Source organism: Apteryx mantelli, chromosome 4 (genome assembly GCF_036417845.1).
Source record: "Apteryx mantelli isolate bAptMan1 chromosome 4, bAptMan1.hap1, whole genome shotgun sequence".
NCBI lineage: Eukaryota > Metazoa > Chordata > Aves > Apterygiformes > Apterygidae > Apteryx > Apteryx mantelli.
In genome coordinates this window covers 945,280-963,844 of record NC_089981.1, presented here as the reverse complement: position 1 = coordinate 963,844, position 18,565 = coordinate 945,280, and the positions used below count along the sequence as shown (strand labels likewise).

At 47.3% G+C, this 18,565-nt stretch overlaps 2 protein-coding genes across 2 annotated transcripts; both read right to left on the bottom strand.

Annotated features, from left to right (window-relative positions):
• Positions 1-442: 442 nt before the first annotated feature.
• Positions 443-3,537, bottom strand: LOC106494936 (pepsin A-like). Its single transcript, XM_067295240.1, is given in 9 exon segments — positions 443-697; positions 982-1,074; positions 1,432-1,570; positions 1,770-1,886; positions 2,125-2,324; positions 2,428-2,543; positions 2,724-2,843; positions 2,937-3,097; positions 3,479-3,537. Coding segments are annotated over 9 exon segments (1,260 nt in total).
• Positions 3,538-10,778: 7,241 nt separating this feature from the next.
• On the bottom strand, positions 10,779-12,433 carry LOC106494944 (pepsin A-like). The gene is made up of 3 exons (XM_013955294.2): positions 12,244-12,433; positions 11,763-11,861; positions 10,779-10,940 (listed from the first exon to the last, which is right to left on the bottom strand). The coding sequence occupies exons 1-3, from the start codon at positions 12,421-12,423 to the stop codon at positions 10,779-10,781; spliced, it is 441 nt and encodes a 146-aa protein (XP_013810748.2). The 5' UTR covers positions 12,424-12,433.
• Positions 12,434-18,565: the final 6,132 nt, after the last annotated feature.

Genomic DNA, 18,565 nt, shown 5'->3' with positions numbered 1-18,565 from the left:
GAGCCAGCCTGCAGAGCAGCTTGGGGAGGTGAAGCCCAGGGGCTAGGATTTGCTGCCCCTTGTTTTGGCTCTGACAGTTTCCGCTCCCCAGCTCACCTGCACCTTGCTGCATCACCTGCAGCGCTACCATCTCTGCTTGCCGTGAGCCCCCAGGCTCCACGTGCTGCCCACGCAACCTGCCGTGTCCAAGGGCAGCCTCAACCCTTCGTCCTCCCCCCCTTTGACCAAGGCCACGGGCCTGCCGTTCAGCTGGGGTAACGCAACTGGTGTTTTCCCCACTGAGACAGTCATGCGTGGCACACTGTGGGCTGCACCCCCCGCACGACAGCTCTGTGGCCCTACGTTAGGGTCAGCCCACGGATACGTTGGCAGCGTCAGCGTCGGCACAGGCTGAGCCAGCCCCTCACAGGGACACACGGCACGCTGGTGCTTTTACACCGCTTTATTCTGTAGGATGACTGTCGCAGGAGGGGATGAGAGCGCTGGGCCAGGACCAGCCCAGCTTTCCCTCTGAGACGGGCTGCAGATGTGCATGGCGCTGGCACGCTCGAGACGGAGGGGACAGGCCTACCCTGTTGTTGGCCCCGTCAAAGACCACGTAGTACTCATGGATGAAGATGTTGCCAAGGATCCAGAGATCACCGGAGTCAGTGGGGAGGTTCAGGCCTTCGAAGGCAAGGCTGCAGGACCCATCCTTCTGCAGTCAAGAACACGGAGCCCCATGGTTATCAGTGCTTTAATTGCCCCAGCCCTCGAGCTGAGCTGAGGGGTGAGAGGGGCTGGGCAGTTCTGCAGGTAACTGAGTTCTGCAGAGACGTAACCCTAAACATGGGGATTCAGGGCTATGGAGGGATGATGCCACCTCCCTCAGCTTTCCTTGGAGGCATGAAAGATTATTCACCCCCGGGAGCCCCACCTGGCCTAGCTGCAGGGTGCGCGGGGGCCACATGCCCCAACCTCCTTCCCGTGCAGGATGCTCACCTGCAAGATGTAGCTGCTGGTGGGCACAGAGAATGCGTTGCCGTTGAGGTTGAAGATGATGTCGGGCATGCTGCTGATGCTGTCACAGCTGATCTGTGGGGAAAGAGGAGCAGGCAGGGATCAGCGGCTGTGCAGGCGGGTGAGGAGCTGGCACGGAAGTCCCTGGGAGAGATGGGGACCAACGCACCATGGAGCTGCCCCAGGGGTTTAACTCTGCCCTTCTACCCTGGAGAGGGGCTTTTAGCTCCAAGCAGCAGCAGCAGCTGGCTCCATCTCCAGACTGGATCTGGCCTTTAGAGGGAGACAGAGCCCCTGACTTTGCTCTGGTAGCTGTGCATGGGGCATGAACCCTCCCCAGGACACAACCAGGCTGGGCCTTCAGCATGAGCCTTGCAGGACAAGGGGTTCCCCAAAGCCCTGCCTGCTTCTCCTGCTCCCCTGGGGTCTCACCTCGCCGTTGGAGTTGGCGCCAAGGGCATACTGGATGTCAGCGATGGCATTGCTGGGGCCAGCCAGCAGAGAGGTGCCAGTGTCGATGATGGCCTGGCAGCTGGATGCACAGGCAAGGATCTCCTCGCTCGTGGAGATGCTGGAGCAGAGAGACAGGAGTGAGCATCTTGGTGCCATGAGCCACTGAGCAGCAAAAGGCTGTGCTCTCCACTCGCCAGCCACGGCTCGAGGAGGGCATCGGAGCATCGTGGGCTCTGCGGGCTGTGTCTCCCCTGGTCCTGCAGGCATTACCTTCATGCCTGCCTGTCCCTCTCCCAGCCCTGGTTCAGTGGGGTTACCTGTCCATGGTGATCTGCCAGTAGCCTTCAGCAGAGAGAGGGATCCAGGTGAGGCCTCCAGAGGTGTAAGAGTAGTCAGTGCCACCGAACATGACAAAGCTGCCGCTCTCGTCGTTGCTGTGGAAGGGGAGAAGAGTCAGGCGCCCGGCCAGAGCAGTTGTTACAAGGGGCTGTGGCAAATGCACTGCATGAAGCTGTGACCAGACATGGTGTGCCACCATGTCACACAGAGCAAGGCGCAGGAGTGCTTTGTGCAAGGCCTGGGCTTGGGTCTTGTGCATGACTGGGGCCCATTCAGTGTGAAAGGACTAGGAAGACCTCTGCAAGGACTGGGCCATCTCTGGCCCTGACTTACTTGCTCAGATAGACAGAGAAGAGGTCCTAGGACACCAGGCCTTGGCTCATCATGTTGTCGAAGACAGGGGTGGCTCCGGAGGAAGCAATACTGGGGAAGGCCAGGCCCAGGATGCCATTGGAAGGGGTGCAGTAGAAGAAATCACCAGGCTCAGTCTGACTCAACTCAAAGATCTGGTTGCTGACTGTGATGCTCCCAGCCTGGTCAGAGAGACGGGGAGAAGGTGATGTGCCTCAGTTTGGCCTGGAGATGCCTGATATCTCCCCTGCTGCGGAGCAAGAGGCTGAGGCATCTCTGTCTTACACCAACGGTATCATAGCCAAGGAAGCCGGTCATGCTGCCAGTGCCCTGGATGGAGAGGCTCTCGTTGGTGCTCTCAAAGGTGGAGGAGTCTGCTGGGTTGAAGCGGTTGTGGTTGGCTGTGGACAGAGGAGAGAGACAGTCACAGGCCAGTCACTTCTTGGACATGGGGGCCAAGGATAAGGCGATGGTGCTGCAAGGCACTGCAGGAGATGCTGCTCTGGGCTACGAGGCTGAACTGGGGTGCCCGGGGAGGGGGCGGGGTGGTGCCTCTCCACAGCCTCCAGCGACTGCCGAACACGTATTGCAGGCCTCACCGGAGCAGTACACCGAGGGCACTCACAGGTTGGTGGAGCCGGTGTCGAAGAGGACAGTGAACTCCTGGGCCGGGGTGCCGACGGAGATGGTGCCAAAAAGTGCTCCATCTGTCAAAGCAGGATGGGTAAGGACTCAGTGGGCAGGTGGGCTGCACAGCCTGCACCAGCCCCCAGGCTGCCGCCTGTCTGCCGTACTCACATCCATGTAGTTCTCCAGGGGCTCAGAGGAGACCGTGCTAGCCAGAGTGGGGAAGTACTTGGAGGCCAAGTTGTAAGGGTTGTGCTTCAGGTAGTATTCCAGCAAGCCATGTTCCTTCAGGGGCTTCCGCAGGGACTTGCCCTTCCTCAGAGAGATCCTGCATGGCGAGGAGGGAGAGAGGAGCTTCTCAGTAATGAAGAGCAGCCACCAGCCCTAGGCTGGAGGGCAGCGCGGTCCTGCACTGCCGGGGCAGGGACGGCCCCCCCCCAGGGCTGTGCATCCCCCCCTGCCCCACGTAGCAGTGGGTCCGAGCTGTGCAATCCCCTTGTGCGAGTCCTGGGACATGTCTCTTACAGCAGTCCCCGAAATGCCTGGTGTGGGACCCAGGGGGCCACCCCCCACCTTGGGGAGCCAGGGCCATCGCCCTGGCTCAGAGGACCTCAAGCAGATGAGAGAGCCTGGGCATCGGGGCGCTCGGGATGCCCTGTGGCAGCATGGCAGTGCTCGGCACCTCTTGCGAGCCACCCCTGATACTCACTTGGACACAAGGTACTGGGATAGAGCCACCAAGCCGAGAAGGAGGAGCAGCTTCATCATGTCTCCTTACGCTCAATTGCCAGTGCAAGGAGAGAGGTGCCAAATACGGAGCAATGCCCATATCCCACTCCTTATATACGCAGCGCACCAAGCCACTCTTGTTTGGCCAGTATCCCTGATAAGAAAAGCAAACTCACCCCAAGATTTCCAGTCTGGAGTTATTCAAACAGTAATTAATGGCACCTACAAGAAGAAAATACTGTTGCAAAGATACAGGAGGCCGATGATTATCAGCATGTCAAGGTCTCTCTGGTGCCAGGCTAAGTACTCGCACTTTCTCTCTCAAAAGTTGCTGACAGGTTTTGCATTTCAGTCTCTCTCAGGCATCTCCAGCCCCTTTGGTGAGCTGTTATTTTAGAGAAAACAGGCCCCAGGCTGAAGTCTCCTTTTTTAGATATCTAGAAGAGTATTAGCTGTGCTCAGTGACTGAGTTTAAACCCGTTTGCATCTCATCAGTGAGGCCAGGACACATTTTTGCATTCATCTTTGGTTAAAGGATATTCCCGGGTTAGTAGTGTTTATCTTTCCCCTCTCCTCTTCTGTCTAAGAGATGCTCCTTCTTTTATATTGCCTTGGTATTATGAAAGTCTTGGTTTTCAGGCCCTGCAAGCTGGCTTTCTGGTCTCTCTGCATACGTAGCTACTCTCTGTGAATCACCCCCATTCACAAAGCCAGCACATGCTTTACCTACAGAATTCAAGGGAAGAGCTGGGACCTTCCCTAGATCCTCTACTCTCCATATGGGAAGACCTTTTGGGCAAAGACTCTCTATATCATCATGCTGAAACGAAAGCAAGCCTGGGTTCCTGACTCGTGCATTAGTAAAACGGACTCCTCTACAGCGGGATCCTGACTGTCAGGATCTCAGTGATGGGTGTTTTTCTTGGCAAGTGGAGTTCACAGCGAATGCTGCAGGACCAAATCCAGCATTAGGCATCATTCCTGCTCCTTGGCTGCTGTCTCCTTGGCAGGATATCAGCTCTGCTCTGCCTAAGCCCAGCCTTTTGGAGTGAGACTTCAGCTGCCAGCAACATGATGGCATTAATGACCTGTTCTTTTAGGAGAAACCCAGGCTGCTTTTGTGAGCTGCAGTCCTTTGAGAGATGCTGTCCATGCGCACGTTCATGCCGTGATGGTGGGTACCCTGGGCTGCCATGGGACACCCACGCATGGGTGACTGAACCAAGCTTTGGCATGCATCTGAGCTGTTGGTGGTCATAACCCTGTGATAAACCCAGGGGTTCACACAAGGATTGACCACATAACTCCAATAACATGGGCTTCACAGCAACAGTGAATCATATTTTCTTAATTTTGCACCAATATTCAATGGGCAAACACAGCTATTTCCTCCGCTGTTTTATCTATTACAGATACCAGTTTCTTTTATTTTACCTTAAAACAAACATGTTCCAGGACACATACTCCCCAGGGTTTCTAACCCTATTCCCTATTAGCAGACTGGATGCTGAATGGGGAGGTTAAAGTGCCTTACCTAGACATCCTCTGTGACCACAACTCTGCCAGGTTGCTGTCTGTCCATGAACAGGGATTATGGTTAATATACGGACTGGAGCTGGCTCTCTTCCCTCAAGTACCAGTTTCAATCCAGCTCTGAATAATGAGAATTGAAGTTAAATGATAAATTGCACTGGGACGAATGAAGTGGGTAAGAACCTGGTAGGCTCTGACAGGTGATGCTATGGGGTAAAAGGGAAAAGAAACCCTCATTTTCCCTGAGCAAAAGTGGAAGTTACAATGCCTTCAATTTTGGGTTCAGAGGGTCTGGAAAGGAGATGATCTTGGCTGGCCCCCAAAATAGAAAGTGACAGTTTGGACCTGGCAACAAGTTACAGCCTCAAAACCCAGTATGGAGCCCTGGTGTCATGTTCCTCAGTGGCCTTGTGCAGCCAAGCCACGTGCCTGTGTCCTACGTGTAGCCATAAATTACAGAGAAAATCTCAGATTAGACAACAACATTTATTTTTCATTTAGTTCTATTACACTCCTGGCCCTGTGTAAGTAAGGCAACACATCTTGATGAATATTAGCTATGATAAGGAACAGCCCTAACAAAGGATCTGGTTTGGAGCAAACATGTCCTTGCTACATTAAAACATTTATTCATAGAAGTTTATCAGATCAGAGACTAGGTAGACATGCAGCTGGGCTGGTAAATCACCTTAGCCAGCAGCCCTGACGTTTCTCGGGGGGGGCATTAGATTTGTCTGGGAGGAATTAAATTTCTTTTCCCCAACATGCTGGATGTTGTCCACACACAGAAGAAGAGACTGCTTCTGCTGTGCAAAGCCTCTTCCACTGCAATGGTCAAGACAGGCAAAGAAGGTTTTATTACTCTTTCTGCTCCACAGTGACAGCTGGGGCAGAACCAAGCAGTGATTTGCCCAGTGTCCTGCAAACACTAGAAACAGGTGTTGCAAATCCTGTTTGTATATAGGGGAGATTCACAGCCCTGATTCATCTGTTTTCCCAGCTCTTGTTTGATTGCCTTGTGTTGAGGGACGCACCAGGAGGGATGTATGAGGTCCTTCACAAAGCCTTCTCACATCTAACCGCTGGTGGAAGGAAAGGGCTATACCCTGTGCAGAGCAGTGTCTGTGCGCTGCTCCTTGTGTTGCTGCAGAGCACTGCCTTTCCAAAGCAGCACTGACAAGGCATATAAGCTTTCCACTGAGCTCCATCAGGGTAAGATTTGGATAACTGTCAAAGTTCAGACTTTTTCCACCCTTCTGTTCTCCAAGGACTGAGACCCAGATACTCCACCAGGGAGGCAATTCAGAAGCTGCTGCCTATTAGGCTTGGCAAACGAGTATTTCTTGCTGTTGTAGATAACACTGTAGGAGGTCCAAAGAAACTGGAGTGGGATGCAGTTTGTCTGCTCTTAGTGCTGGTGGTGGTAGCTGTAGTTCTGTGGTACCTGTAACCATGGGCAAGTGTTAGGCAGTGTTCCTGCTTCAAAGAGTTTAAGACTGCATTGGGGAAGAAGATCCTGCTGGCCCTGGAAGATGGACCTGAAACCTTCTGCGAGTTGGAAAACACATGTAATGCAGCCATGCAGCAGAGAACAGAAGGTAAATGGTGAATGTGGACTAGAAGTGACGTGGCTGAGGAGGTGGTGTGCTGTGTGGCAGTGACAGGGGGAGCAAGGCAGTATATGGCCACTGTAATTTCTGGGGGTAGAAAGGGAAGGAGATTTTCTTTGCCTTCCTGAATGGGCCCTGCAGTCAAATTCACATTCCCACAGCCTGGATGCTTGGGGAGCTGTTGATGCAGGGTCCTGGCCTGTCCATCATCATTTCCTTGCTGAAGGCTCACCGTTACCTGAGAACAAGTAAATCCAGAGAGTTGCCCCAGGAGCAGCCCCTGCATCTGGAATAACAGGAGAAGCCATAAGATTGCGTAACAGTCAGTCAGCCTTGTTCTTGTGTACTCCAGGCTTGCTGGGGATACGCAGCCACGAGGTGAAGGACACAAAGGTCTTCCTTATGAAGCGGGGAACAATGTCATCTAAGGTAAGGAACAGACCAACAAAGGGGTCCAGAAGCGGGTAGGCTTGTCCTTGCTGCACTGCGTATGAAAATGTTTCCATTACTGGCAGTTTATCTCACAGCTCCTGTATGGAGCTTTGGAGTTGGTCTGGAGAAAAGTTAGATGTCCTGATAACCGCCAGGTGTTTGTGGTGAAATACGCCTTTTGGAAGAGTTTATTTTCCATTTCCTGTTCCAGGCCTTTCAAGAAGTGGTGGGGGAGTAGCAAAGCAGATCAGATTTAAGGAGGGAGATTTAAATAACTTGGTACCGGCAGCACCCTCAGTCTTCAGCCACAGCTTCTTTGTCCTGGTGTCTAGTTCAGAGGCACATGTGTCCTGCGATTTGACATGTGGCCCTTAAGTAAGAGGAGGGCACAGTCCCGCCTTTAGTCTCATACTGTGATCTGTGCTTTGAATTCTTCACCTGCTGAGCTGAGTTTGAGGAATATCAAACATCCAGGGATCCTGCAGTGCACAGCTACTGACTTGCAACAAAGGTTGAACAAGGGACCTGTGCTTCGGCAGGTTCAGGGAGAGAAATGCTGATGTTTGCATCTATTTTCATCCCTTTTTCACTTAGCCAGTATCTGGCTTGGGAACACTGGGACTAATATGCAAAACCTTCCAGTTCTCAGACCCAGTGGGGGCACTTTGGCTCCATATGAAGTAAATAGCTACTGCATAGGCTTCAATTCCAGATCCTCCTAGAGCGGGGCTTCATATTCCAAATTAATGAGAACAGGCACAAATAGTGCCTCTATCTGAGCAAAAAGATCAAAAATCAAATCGGTTGAGAGACTGACTTCAGCATCCTTTCCTGGTTAGGGCTGGCCCTTTTGGGTTAGAGATATCTAGCAGGCTAAGCAGAGGGGAAAGGAGGACTTCTTAGATATCTCCCAGCAGCACTGAATTCATGAAAGCAGTAGTCTTTTCTCCTTTTTTCAGTTTCCCCCATCTCACTGCCCTGTCTATCGAGGCTGCAGGTCTTCAGTAAATTAAGTGTGCAAGCTGATCTGTAAAATACCATACACTGTTGACTTAGTTTAAAATATGACTACTGTCAGTGTTAGTGCTGGGAAGTTAACAGGGTTACCTCCGAGTTTGTTTCAAGCTTCTTTACTTGTTACTTCACTGAAACCTTTCTCAGATAAATAGGTTGTTTTTTTCCTCAGCTTTCTGCACATCAGTAAACATGTCACTTCATGATCTGTATTCTGTCAGCTGAGGCAATGGCCCTGCAAGACTGTGATAACCAGACAAGCATCATTGCTCTGGGTGTACCAAGTGGCATGTTCTTGGAAAGGTAGTAATCCTTTAAATATCAGATAATGTTTTTAAGTTGAACATAGATTCCTGTCATATTTGTGCAAATCTCTCCTGCCTCTGCTACTTAAAGCAGTTTGCAGCTGCTCCTTGCTCTTGATGGCTACTGAAATTACAGTAAACATTACCAGCTACTAGGAACTAGTGATACGTACACAGTCAGCTCTGCAGTCTGTTCTAGTTCATGCTTTATTCTTATGACACAGACTCCTGGAAGTTCTGCTTGCTGCTCCACCGCATTTCTGTAAGATACTTCAGACAGTGTCTCCATATCTCTCTCAGGATGGGACTCAATATTACATTAACTCAAACACTGCTACTGAGAAAAGGAATTTTGTCTATTTGTGGGAGAGATATTTGCCCAGATGTTTGTTTTGCAGAACATAACTGCTCTGGGTCATATGATGTTTTGGTGAGCTACCCCCAAATGTTTCTTTCTGCACTGAAGTTCGTCTTGTATTTCAAGTGCTAAATTCCTCTTTCTCAGCCAAAAGTTAATGAATTGTGCTTCACTGATTAAAGCTTGAACTCACTGTCACATGACAGTTTCATCTGGTCTCCTCTGCTTTTGGTGGGAAGCCAATCTTGCAGTGTGTCTTCTCCTGAAAATGGGCCACTATTGGAAAACAGTCATTAAACATGGTGTTCAAGCAATATTCATGTGTGTCACCAGAGAATGGAAAGATTTTTAGATTAATTTTCTATAAAGATAAATTTCAAGACTAAGGAGTGATTTGCATTTCTGTCCTCTGCTTTTTGCAATCTTTGCATTCTGCATTTTGCATGAAGGGATACAAAATTTATTTTTTCACTGCCCTTGTTTTCTCATGGACATTAAAAGTTACCTTTTTCAGTTCCTGCAAACTGGAATTCAGTTTTAAGTTACTTTAAGTAAATAGCTCTTCAAAGTTTTGGGGGTTTTGGGTTTGTTTTTTTTTTTTGGAAAAACAATCAGCACATTCAGAAATAAAATTGCTCAGGAAAGCATTCACCTGAGAATAGAATTCAGGAGACTAAACCAGTACTTTCTTATATGACAGCCTTGTTTCTGGGCAAACAGTAAGTGTTGGGTGATCACTTTCAACAAACTGAGAAAGCCTCAAGTTCTAGATTTGTGTTTTAGTGAAATGAATACATTCGGTAATTCAGCCCCCTTCACAGTGACCAGAATTGTTTCTGACAACTAAAGCTCCACAGGGTATACAGCAACAAATAAACTTAACGTTTTGGATTGCACACATGTTTTTTCCTGGCCTGTAAGTAGCAATGTTTGCTGGGTGTCAGAGAACTTTCCTTATTGCAGGTGTCAGAGCCTCTTCCCTAAACAACTTTTCACAGGCTGAGAGCTCTGCATTGCACAGGTGCTGGTCACTAAAAGTCTGTTGTAACAACAGCTGAAAGCCTATTCCCTTTGCAGTTTTTTTTTTGCTGTACCATAAAGTTATGTCCTGTGTTTATAAGCTGATGTATGGGCCTCTAGATGAAATAACCTCTTCTGAACACTCAAATTTTATCCCAAATTCAGCCTTGCCCTTTACTGTAGCGTGAAATAAAGACTTGAAGAAATTTTGAAAGCTTTCTTTTATTCATACTGCATAAAATTGTTGCTGAAACAGTTACACACGCAAAGTCATAATCACTGAGAATCAGAATGTGCCTTTTTTTACAGGAAGAAATCACTTGTCAAAATAAGGGAAGTTTTGGAATGAGCTCATTCTTTATCAATAGATACCAGCACCACGAGCCAATGAAAGAATTCCTGTGTGCAGAAAGTCATTGATTTTTGACATATCATTGCACAAAGAATGAAGGAGCTGTCAAATTCAATGTGAGAAAAATCTCAGAACAAGTGTCAAGCAGCATTAAGAAAGCTAAGAACAGGAGAAATGTGAGAAGACTAAAAAGAATCACCTTCAGGGTGCAAAATGACTGTCAAATAGCAGTATGAAGATGCTTTCTCCCAGATGAAACCTACAGAATAACTCGCTAGTTCTTTCTTTGATGCATACAGAGGAGAAGCAACATGGCCCGGCAAGAAATATCCAAGCAAGCTGGGATTTGCTATGGGAGCAACCTTCCCTAGCACAAGGGTGCCAGACAGCAGGGACAGGTTTAGTAAGAAGTGTGGCTTCCAGTCGAGGAGCTGCAGTAAGAACAGCTTGTGTGGCAGTCACTCAGGGGAAGAAGAGAGGGTCTGGTTGTACTGTTAGTTTTGGAAATAATAAAGGAACCTTTGTTCCAAGTCTGAGATTGTGTGAACACGGTCAGGAATGAGCCCGAGTCCCCATGGGGTGACTATATCAGATTGAAGTGTAACAGGGGCTCCAGAGAAGCAGGGATGGCACACCATGCCAATCCTGCTGGGCCATCACTGTGTGCATGCCACAGGGGCCAGGCCCACTTGGTTGTTGGCTCTGTCATAAACACTGTAGTATTGGTGGAGGAAGACTTCGCTGAGGTTCCAGAGTTCTCCATACCGGGCAGGGATGATGGTGCCTTCAAAACCACTCTTGCAATAGCCTTGGTGTGTCTGCAAATTCTTAGTGTGAATATTGAACTTAAATTCTAGTGATTTATCTGAGCTACTGAGTTCTGGAAGTACTGCAAGATTACTTTTAATGTGCTTTAAAATCTTTAATACCCATCTTTAAGAAGCACGAAGATGGACCAGGGCTTAGATGAGATACCTTGAAACACACGTGCTGACTACAGAGAAGTTTTAATAGCAAGTCATCCAGCCACCTGCTCAGGGTACTGTATATCAGCTAGACAAAGAAGTTGGAGTACTTAATTGGCATAGCCCTCCAATCTTGTGGGCTAATTCCTATGGGAAGGATTTTGCTGTTTGGCTGCAGAAATATATGAGCTTACTCTTTGCCTTTCCTCAGCTGCAAGGTGCTAGTGGCTCATGCTAAAGGCTAGTGCTGTCCTCTCCAGACTTAAGGGTTCTTTTTCTCTGAAGAACTTACTTTTGGCTTTTATTCCCCAGTACATGTACATTGCAATGAGATGGCTTAACCTAACCTGGTAAGGCAGCTGGCTTTCCCTGTTCCACTGAATTTCCCTGTCCTGGTGACAGCCTGAGGCAGACACCTCAGTGGCTGCCTCTCCTTCCCCAGTCCTTTCCACTTAGGCTCTCCTCAATCTTGGTTATTGCTTTTGGAGTCCTCTGGGGAGATCCTTAGGTCCCCTGAGTTTGGAGGCAAAAACAGTTTGACTGTCTATCGTTTATGTCCTTCCAGCTTTGTGCCATGAGATGGGAGAGGGAAGTAAGCAGCGCAAACAGTGCGGTGGCCTCTGGTGCTAGTCCTCCAAAACAGCCCCCAAGGTCGCTTTCTGGGCAGGCACTCACCTGATGGATGTAAGCCTTGGCAGGCACAGGGAACTTGATACCACTGATGACAAAGACAATGTCAGGCAAGCAGTTCTCAGCACCGCAGCTGACCACATACTGAAAGGGAAAATGGAATAAGTAGGGGGAAAAATTAGGCCCACCTCAGACAATCTTTCCAGGGAGTATCACGTGAATGAAGGCAAGCTGCATGTGTTACATGGGGTGGCCAATAACTTTTACACAGTGAGATGTTTTCAGGAACTGAATGTGACAGCTTCAGATCTGAAAGTAGCTTTTTTTGGCTCAGACACCTAGGGGTGATTGGAGACTTGAAACATGAGGGGAACTGGGGAATTATCCTGTTGACCTGTACTCAGGACAGCTGCAGTCCGTGGTTATGTACTCACAGAATCAGTGACTTGGGAAATCTGCTCTGGTCCCAGTCAGATCTGCGCAGTGCACAACTCAGCCCCTATCCACCCCTCCTTCCTACTCTCACCTCGCCATTGGAGTCCTCACTGGCACCAATGCTGTGATGGATGACAGTGGTGGAATGGAGGGGCCCAGCCAGCAGAGAGGTAGCAGTGTCAGTCACAGTTTGGCAGCCCCTTGGGCAAGCGATGACCTGGCCGTTCATGGTGATGCTAGAAAATGAAGTCCCAGAACACTTTGGTCTCATTTGATCTCACTACCTAAATCCCAACGAATGTCTTACTGACGTCAGATGGGGAAATTTCGCCTGGCTGCCAAAGATGTATCTATTGCTCCTCAAATCTGCTGTAAATGTATCAGTATGTGGTGTTAACTTCCAGCTGGTGCAGATATTTGTAGAAGTGTGTTGCTCTGTGGAGGTGAGCACATCACAGCAAGCTCCTCTTGCGGAAAAGTTGCAAACTGCTGACCCAATATCTCAGCTGGTGAGCCTTCTGCCTACGTTTTGTGCAAGGTGTTTGCATGGCTCCTCTCCTGTCTCTATACTGTGCATTTTCTTTGTTTGCTCCAGATATCTTGCTTCTGCCTCTTTGCGCCAAAAGCTTCAAGTTGTACAGGGAAGAGCAGAACTTACCTGTCCATAGAGATTTGCCAGTAAGTTTCAGCAGACAGAGGTATCCGGTTGAGTCTTCCAGAGAAGCAGGAATCGTCAATGCCTCCGAAAGTCACAAAACTCATCTTGTTCTCACTAAAGAAGAGAGAGAGGACAGCAGAGAGATGTTGAGTGGTTGGTTAAAGAGTTGATAGCAATTGCATAAAACATTGCAACAAGACTGCAAGTGGGGAACTCTGGAGTAGCTGAGAAGTATGTTTTTTCACAGTGGTCCTAAGACTGTTGTCATCTATTTCAAGAAACAGAACAGAATGGTGGGACTCAGTGCTGCTGTAAGTTGAAATCAGTTTACGTTTTCCATGACACTTAAACTCTATAAACCTGATTCTCCCCATGCAAATTTTCCAAGTGTGGTTCTTATGCCACTGGTTATGATGTTCCCAAAAATGTGTGGTTTGTGACTAGGCTTAAACACCTCCCATTTTTCACCCAAGGCTTGCCTGGAGTTTGGGAATTCTGATGGAGACATCTCTGGGAACAACTGCTGAGAGACATGGTATACAGGTATGTATCTTGCTATAGGCGAAGGGGATCTTCCAGCCTCAATTTATGAACTGAGGTAAAATGAGAAGAGGGCCTGAGATATCAAACCATGATTCATCATGTTGTCAAAGACAGGGATGGCTGTAGACACAGCGATGCTGGGGAAGGCTAGGCCCGGGATACCATCAAAAAGCACACAGTAGAAAAAGGAACCAGCCTCACTCTCACTCAGGCCAATGGTCTGGTTGCTGACCTGGATGCTTCCAACCTTGTTAGAGAAATGGAGGGAATGAGACATGCTGCATTCTGGAAAAATCTGTCCTTTCCTACCAAAGGGAGTGGGGAATCTTCTGGAGTATTTCAGAAGTGTGCAACCTTCTCTGTTCCTCACATGAGAACTCCGAGATAGCTCAAAACTGAGCTGTGAAGAGCACAAAATACAAAGCTCAGCTGCATCCCACCTTTGCAAAGAACGCTGCTGAGGAGAGGGCAGGGGAACAGACACTGCCTACAGCAAGCGGCTAGGGCACCTGCTCGGCACGGGGGTACGCTTGAGTGCAGGTGGCTGGGAGGGCTGAATAGCTCAGGCTGGGTGGTGAAGGTTGGTGACTGTCTGTTTTAGCTCCGCTCGGCAGCAGAGGGCACCAAACAACACGCACAATCTCTGCACGTTCTCCAAAAGAGGATTAGGACTAACTGAATGGATGAATTAGGACACTTCTGGTTCAGGTTAGCCGATTACTGATGCAATTGTGGCTAGGTTATGGTTAATGTTCAACAAAATTCCCAAAGATTTTTGCTTGCGTTCAGCTTTCAGTCCAGAACAATATAAGGTTTTAATGTCTGTTGTTTTAATGTCTGTTGAATAATGCTTGATTTGACTTCCTGCGTATAGAAACCTTTCCTGGGCTCAGAATGAGGCCGGGCTAATCAGGTTTAAATGGCTCATATGCAACACCAAAAAAAGCACCTAGCAACTTCAGAAGGCACCCTTGACAGACAGGGTCCAGTTCATCTACTGTCACCTAACATTGGCAGTGGAGGGAACATTTTATTAATGTTTCTACTGACAATAATTTGGGGACAACTTGAACTTGATTCATTCCGTTTAAAAGCAGCTTGCAGGCTGCACAGCATCTGTGCTGCTCCCACTAGCCATAGCATGTGGTGTTTCTTGTCTAGCTGACAGGACAAAAAAGGCAGATGAGGTGTGTGTCCTTACGCCCGAGAAAGGGAAGGAAAGGAACGCTGCCTACAGAGCAATGCCTTGGTGCTGCTGTTTGCTCATATGTAAAGTTTCTGTATCTATGTAGCAACCTTGATAAGAAATGCAGGAAAGTACAATGGAAGTACAAAGGAAGTATTTGGAAAAATTTGTTCTTTCCCGCTTTTGCAAGGACTAACACCTTTACAACCAGATCCCTTCCAGTGGGAAGGAGAGAGTGTTAGGGGACAGAACTTGCTTAAAACAAAGTGTTTCTAGTGATTTTAATTAACAGTGGAGAAGAAGGAGAGGAAATAGAGTTCACAGTCACTGGTTATCATTATACTTGCGTAGTACCAAAGAACACTCAGCATCGGCTCACACTCTAGACGCTAGACAAACCCAAAATGATAGTCCCTAATTCAGAAGCATGTAATTATTCAGATCAAACACTAGGACAGAAGATATTTCACTGGGTTTGGAGAACAGGATCTGGAGCTTTCTTTATCTTTGTCCCAAGTTTCAATCCAGACATATGGTGGGGAAACTGGCTTCCTTATGGAAACTGGAAGGGAAATATGCTACTTTTCATCTCAGTGTTACAGACATTCATCTAATCCCATATCAGGATGGATACCTGAAGATCTGGGAGCAGAGCAGGCTTTTTCAAAAATTAATCATAGTTGAGTGAGATGTAAATGCTCTTGATGGTTCTTCAGGCAACTGTTATGTTCCAGTTGGGAAAGATACAACTAAGGAACCTGCACATTTTATGGGGCCACTACTGCTGGGAAAGTGGGGTAGAAGATGTCCTGCTCTTCTGGACAAACAGGAAGTAACATGACTTAGATCCCAGGGATGAAGAAGAGCAAACCCTGAGTGGCAGTAAGTAAATGCCTGGAGTAAATCCCAGATTGATGTCCTAGTGTATGGATTCCTGTGCAGTTCTGTCAGGAATACAATTGCCACAAGGCTTAGGAGACGATCTCCTAAGTTATACAATAAAGCCTGATGGCCGTGTGCCTAGAAACCTAAATGGGAACTGTAAGTGATTAGACAACAACATTTACGTTGCATTTAACTTCATGTTCCCAACCCTGTGGGATAAACAAGACTGCATAGGAATTTTCAGGCTTTCTGTGTGGCTAGGGACTGTGATGACTAAGATCAGGAACAACCTTATCAAATGGATCTGGTGCTGGGCAGAACTATCTTTGCTCTATTGTTTAGGAAAATATATCCGTTCCCAGAATTTTATGTGCGTAGGCTTGAAGGGCTGAGTCTGAAAAATTATCTTACTGAGATATACCAACACTGTATCTTAGTATTTACAGATATCTTAGTAATTACAGATTAATGAAGGAAATTTATTTTCTAATCCCTGTTCCATGTCTTTCCTGTCTCTTTCATAAAAGGCAGACTGAGAGGTGGGAAGTTTGGTTTGACACTCCTAAGGCATCCTATCCCACAGAGATATTCCTGACCATCTGGAAGCAGCGCGGATTAGCCCACTGCATTACTGTGTGTTCTCCAAGCAACACCATAGTGCCTCTCAGTCCTTAATCAGAGCACTCTCCGCTGCCTCAGTGTAGGTGTGCAACACAGAGATGCATCTCTGGGAATGCATTTTATACGTTATTTGCAGCTCTCCTTTTATACCGTAATTTAGAATCTACGTTTGTGCAGTGGTCTACAGTGCAAGCCAAATTAACTGCAGTCATGCCAAAAAGGGCCACCAGGAAAGAGGGCTTTGTTTCTATCTTCAGCAGTAGGCTAGTAGTTAGGTCAGTAGTAGTAACAGTAGTTAGGTGAGAGAGCGAACTTGGGGCTGGAAATAATATACAGAATCACATTTTAAAAATCCACCGCTTTCAGAATTTTTTTCTTCTACTGAGAAATGCCACAAATTTCATTTAACTACTGGGCTCAGAAGGGATAGTCAACCAATACTGCAAATGAATTTGGCTAGTCAATAAACAAACTGGGAAATCTGAATAAGGATCAGGATTGCCAAGTTGGACTCCTTTACGCGAGAGGGTCTTTTTGTACTGTTTCCATTTTATCCCAAAACACTTTTTTGATTCGAGTTTCATTTTCTAAGGGTAGCAAGACTTAAACCTGACCTGACTGATCTGTGGCTGGATACTCCTTCCTGAAAATGTTTTACTCCAATCTCTCACATGCTTTGTCCTGGGCTACAAGGGCTCTGTTGAGTCAGAAGAGCACAGCTGATTTAAACCCTCTAATTTGGTACTTAATGTAATTTAAAAGCTCAGCTATTAAATATACCCCAAAGCTGAGAACAGTTGCTGAACCTCAGAGATCTTCGCACTGCATCCTTGTTCTCATTCCATCTGTTTTTTGCCCTGGCCTTGCCCAGCTGCCCATGTAAACCTTGTGTTTGCAGGTGCTTGTTCCTGGCAATTGGTTACACTTTGCTTCTTTTCAATGTTCTCAGCGTATCTCAAGACAGGCAATCAGTAGTCTCGGTTTTGAGTTTAGGTGCCTCTGTTCCTTACAGGGGATTTTAGCCTCCTTCAGTTTGTATTCTCACGCCCACTCTTGCTTGCAGCAAGAATAATTGCCATTCTTGCCACTTGGCTGTTTCAGTCACTCTGGCTCAAGATGCTTACTGGATATTGGCCTTTCTGCCTCGGGGTCTTTCATGTCATAATTCTGATAAAGTAACTGTGTGATGTATCATAATCATCAGTCAAAACTATAGGTCTCTTTTACAAATTAATGGTGCTAATAAACAGATAAATGGATGTACCCTTCCATGTGAACCAGAAAATACCAATTTTTCAAATTTTTGATTGCTGGAGTAACACTTGATCATTTGCATGGGATACTTTTCCATTCTAGATGCTTCTTCCTTCACTGTGAAGAACAAATTTGAACACAACTTTGTATATCCTTCTGCTCAATCCTTTGATGTAAATTCTTAATGAAACGTGCTTCAGTCTTTCCATGTTCATAGAGTCTGCTTCTCAAATAAGCCTTGAAAATATCCATCTCTCTTTGGAAAGTCAAGTCCATTCCTTGCAGTAACATTATTCTGACCTGGTTATCAGCAGTGCTACAAACAAATCAGTCTTTGATTAGACCATATGGTACCAGTCTGCGTTCATATGACTCATACTATACAACAGTCAAGGGTTCTCACATGGTGCTTGTTTCCTGTAGAGAAGAGAGGTGCCTTTCCTAGGAGACGTGTGCCGGGATCCCAGTACTTTTGTATGACCTTGACCAACACTTTGCAGTCTCCTTCACATTCCTCAGTGCTCCTGAGCCTGCCTCACCTTGCAACATGGAGGTCATCCCCATCCTAAGACTGCTGTTAGCACTGCTTGCTTACACAAGAATATGGAAGTATGAGCAAGCAGAAAACCGGAGGACAATAGAGGATCCGGACTCCGGATCACAGCTTTGTTTCACACTGCCAAAGAATTTTCCTGTATTTCATGCAAGGAAGACCTAACACAGGTATTCAAGAGATTTAATTTTATTTCTTGGTTCCAGCTACGTCACCTGAAATAAAGTTGTTGTTGTTGTTATACAATTTTTTGACACATTGCAGGGGTCTGTAGGTACTGCATCCACACTGATATTTCAGGCCATAGCTAAACAGTCTATATTCGTTATCACACCTCTGCTGCTCTGTCCTCTCTTTTTGTTGCACTTCCATCAACCTTTATCCCCTATCTCCGGTTCTGCTCTACCTTTACTCCCTGTTACCTCTCCATGCTCATCTTGGCTCCATCCCTTTACCTGGGAAGGAAGTTTTATTTTAATTTTCACTTCTCATAGGGCTGGACTTATCAGGAATATAGCGAGAGAATTCCAGGTTACTTGAAATGACAAGCATTTGAATGCTTGGGACACCAGCAGCTATTCAGAGCAAGAGGACCTGCAGAGGATAATGTAGCTTCAGAGTGGATCGCCTTGCTCTTAGACCTCCTTTCTAGAATACAAACTGCAAAGGAGGCTGGCTACACGGAAGATCCTGGCTGAGAGGCTTTGGTGAGA

What these genes read in the sequence shown, in the direction of transcription:
- LOC106494944 (XM_013955294.2), bottom strand. Translation starts at nt 12,423, where the DNA reads ATGAGACCAAAGTGTTCTGGGACTTCATTTTCTAGCATCACCATGAAC. An exon ending in GTGAGGACTCCAATGGCGAG is followed by an intron (nt 11,862 to 12,243) that starts GTGAGAGTAGGA and finishes TTTCCCTTTCAG; the next exon opens with TATGTGGTCAGCTGCGGTGC. An exon ending in CCAAGGCTTACATCCATCAG is followed by an intron (nt 10,941 to 11,762) that starts GTGAGTGCCTGC and finishes AAGAATTTGCAG; the next exon opens with ACACACCAAGGCTATTGCAA.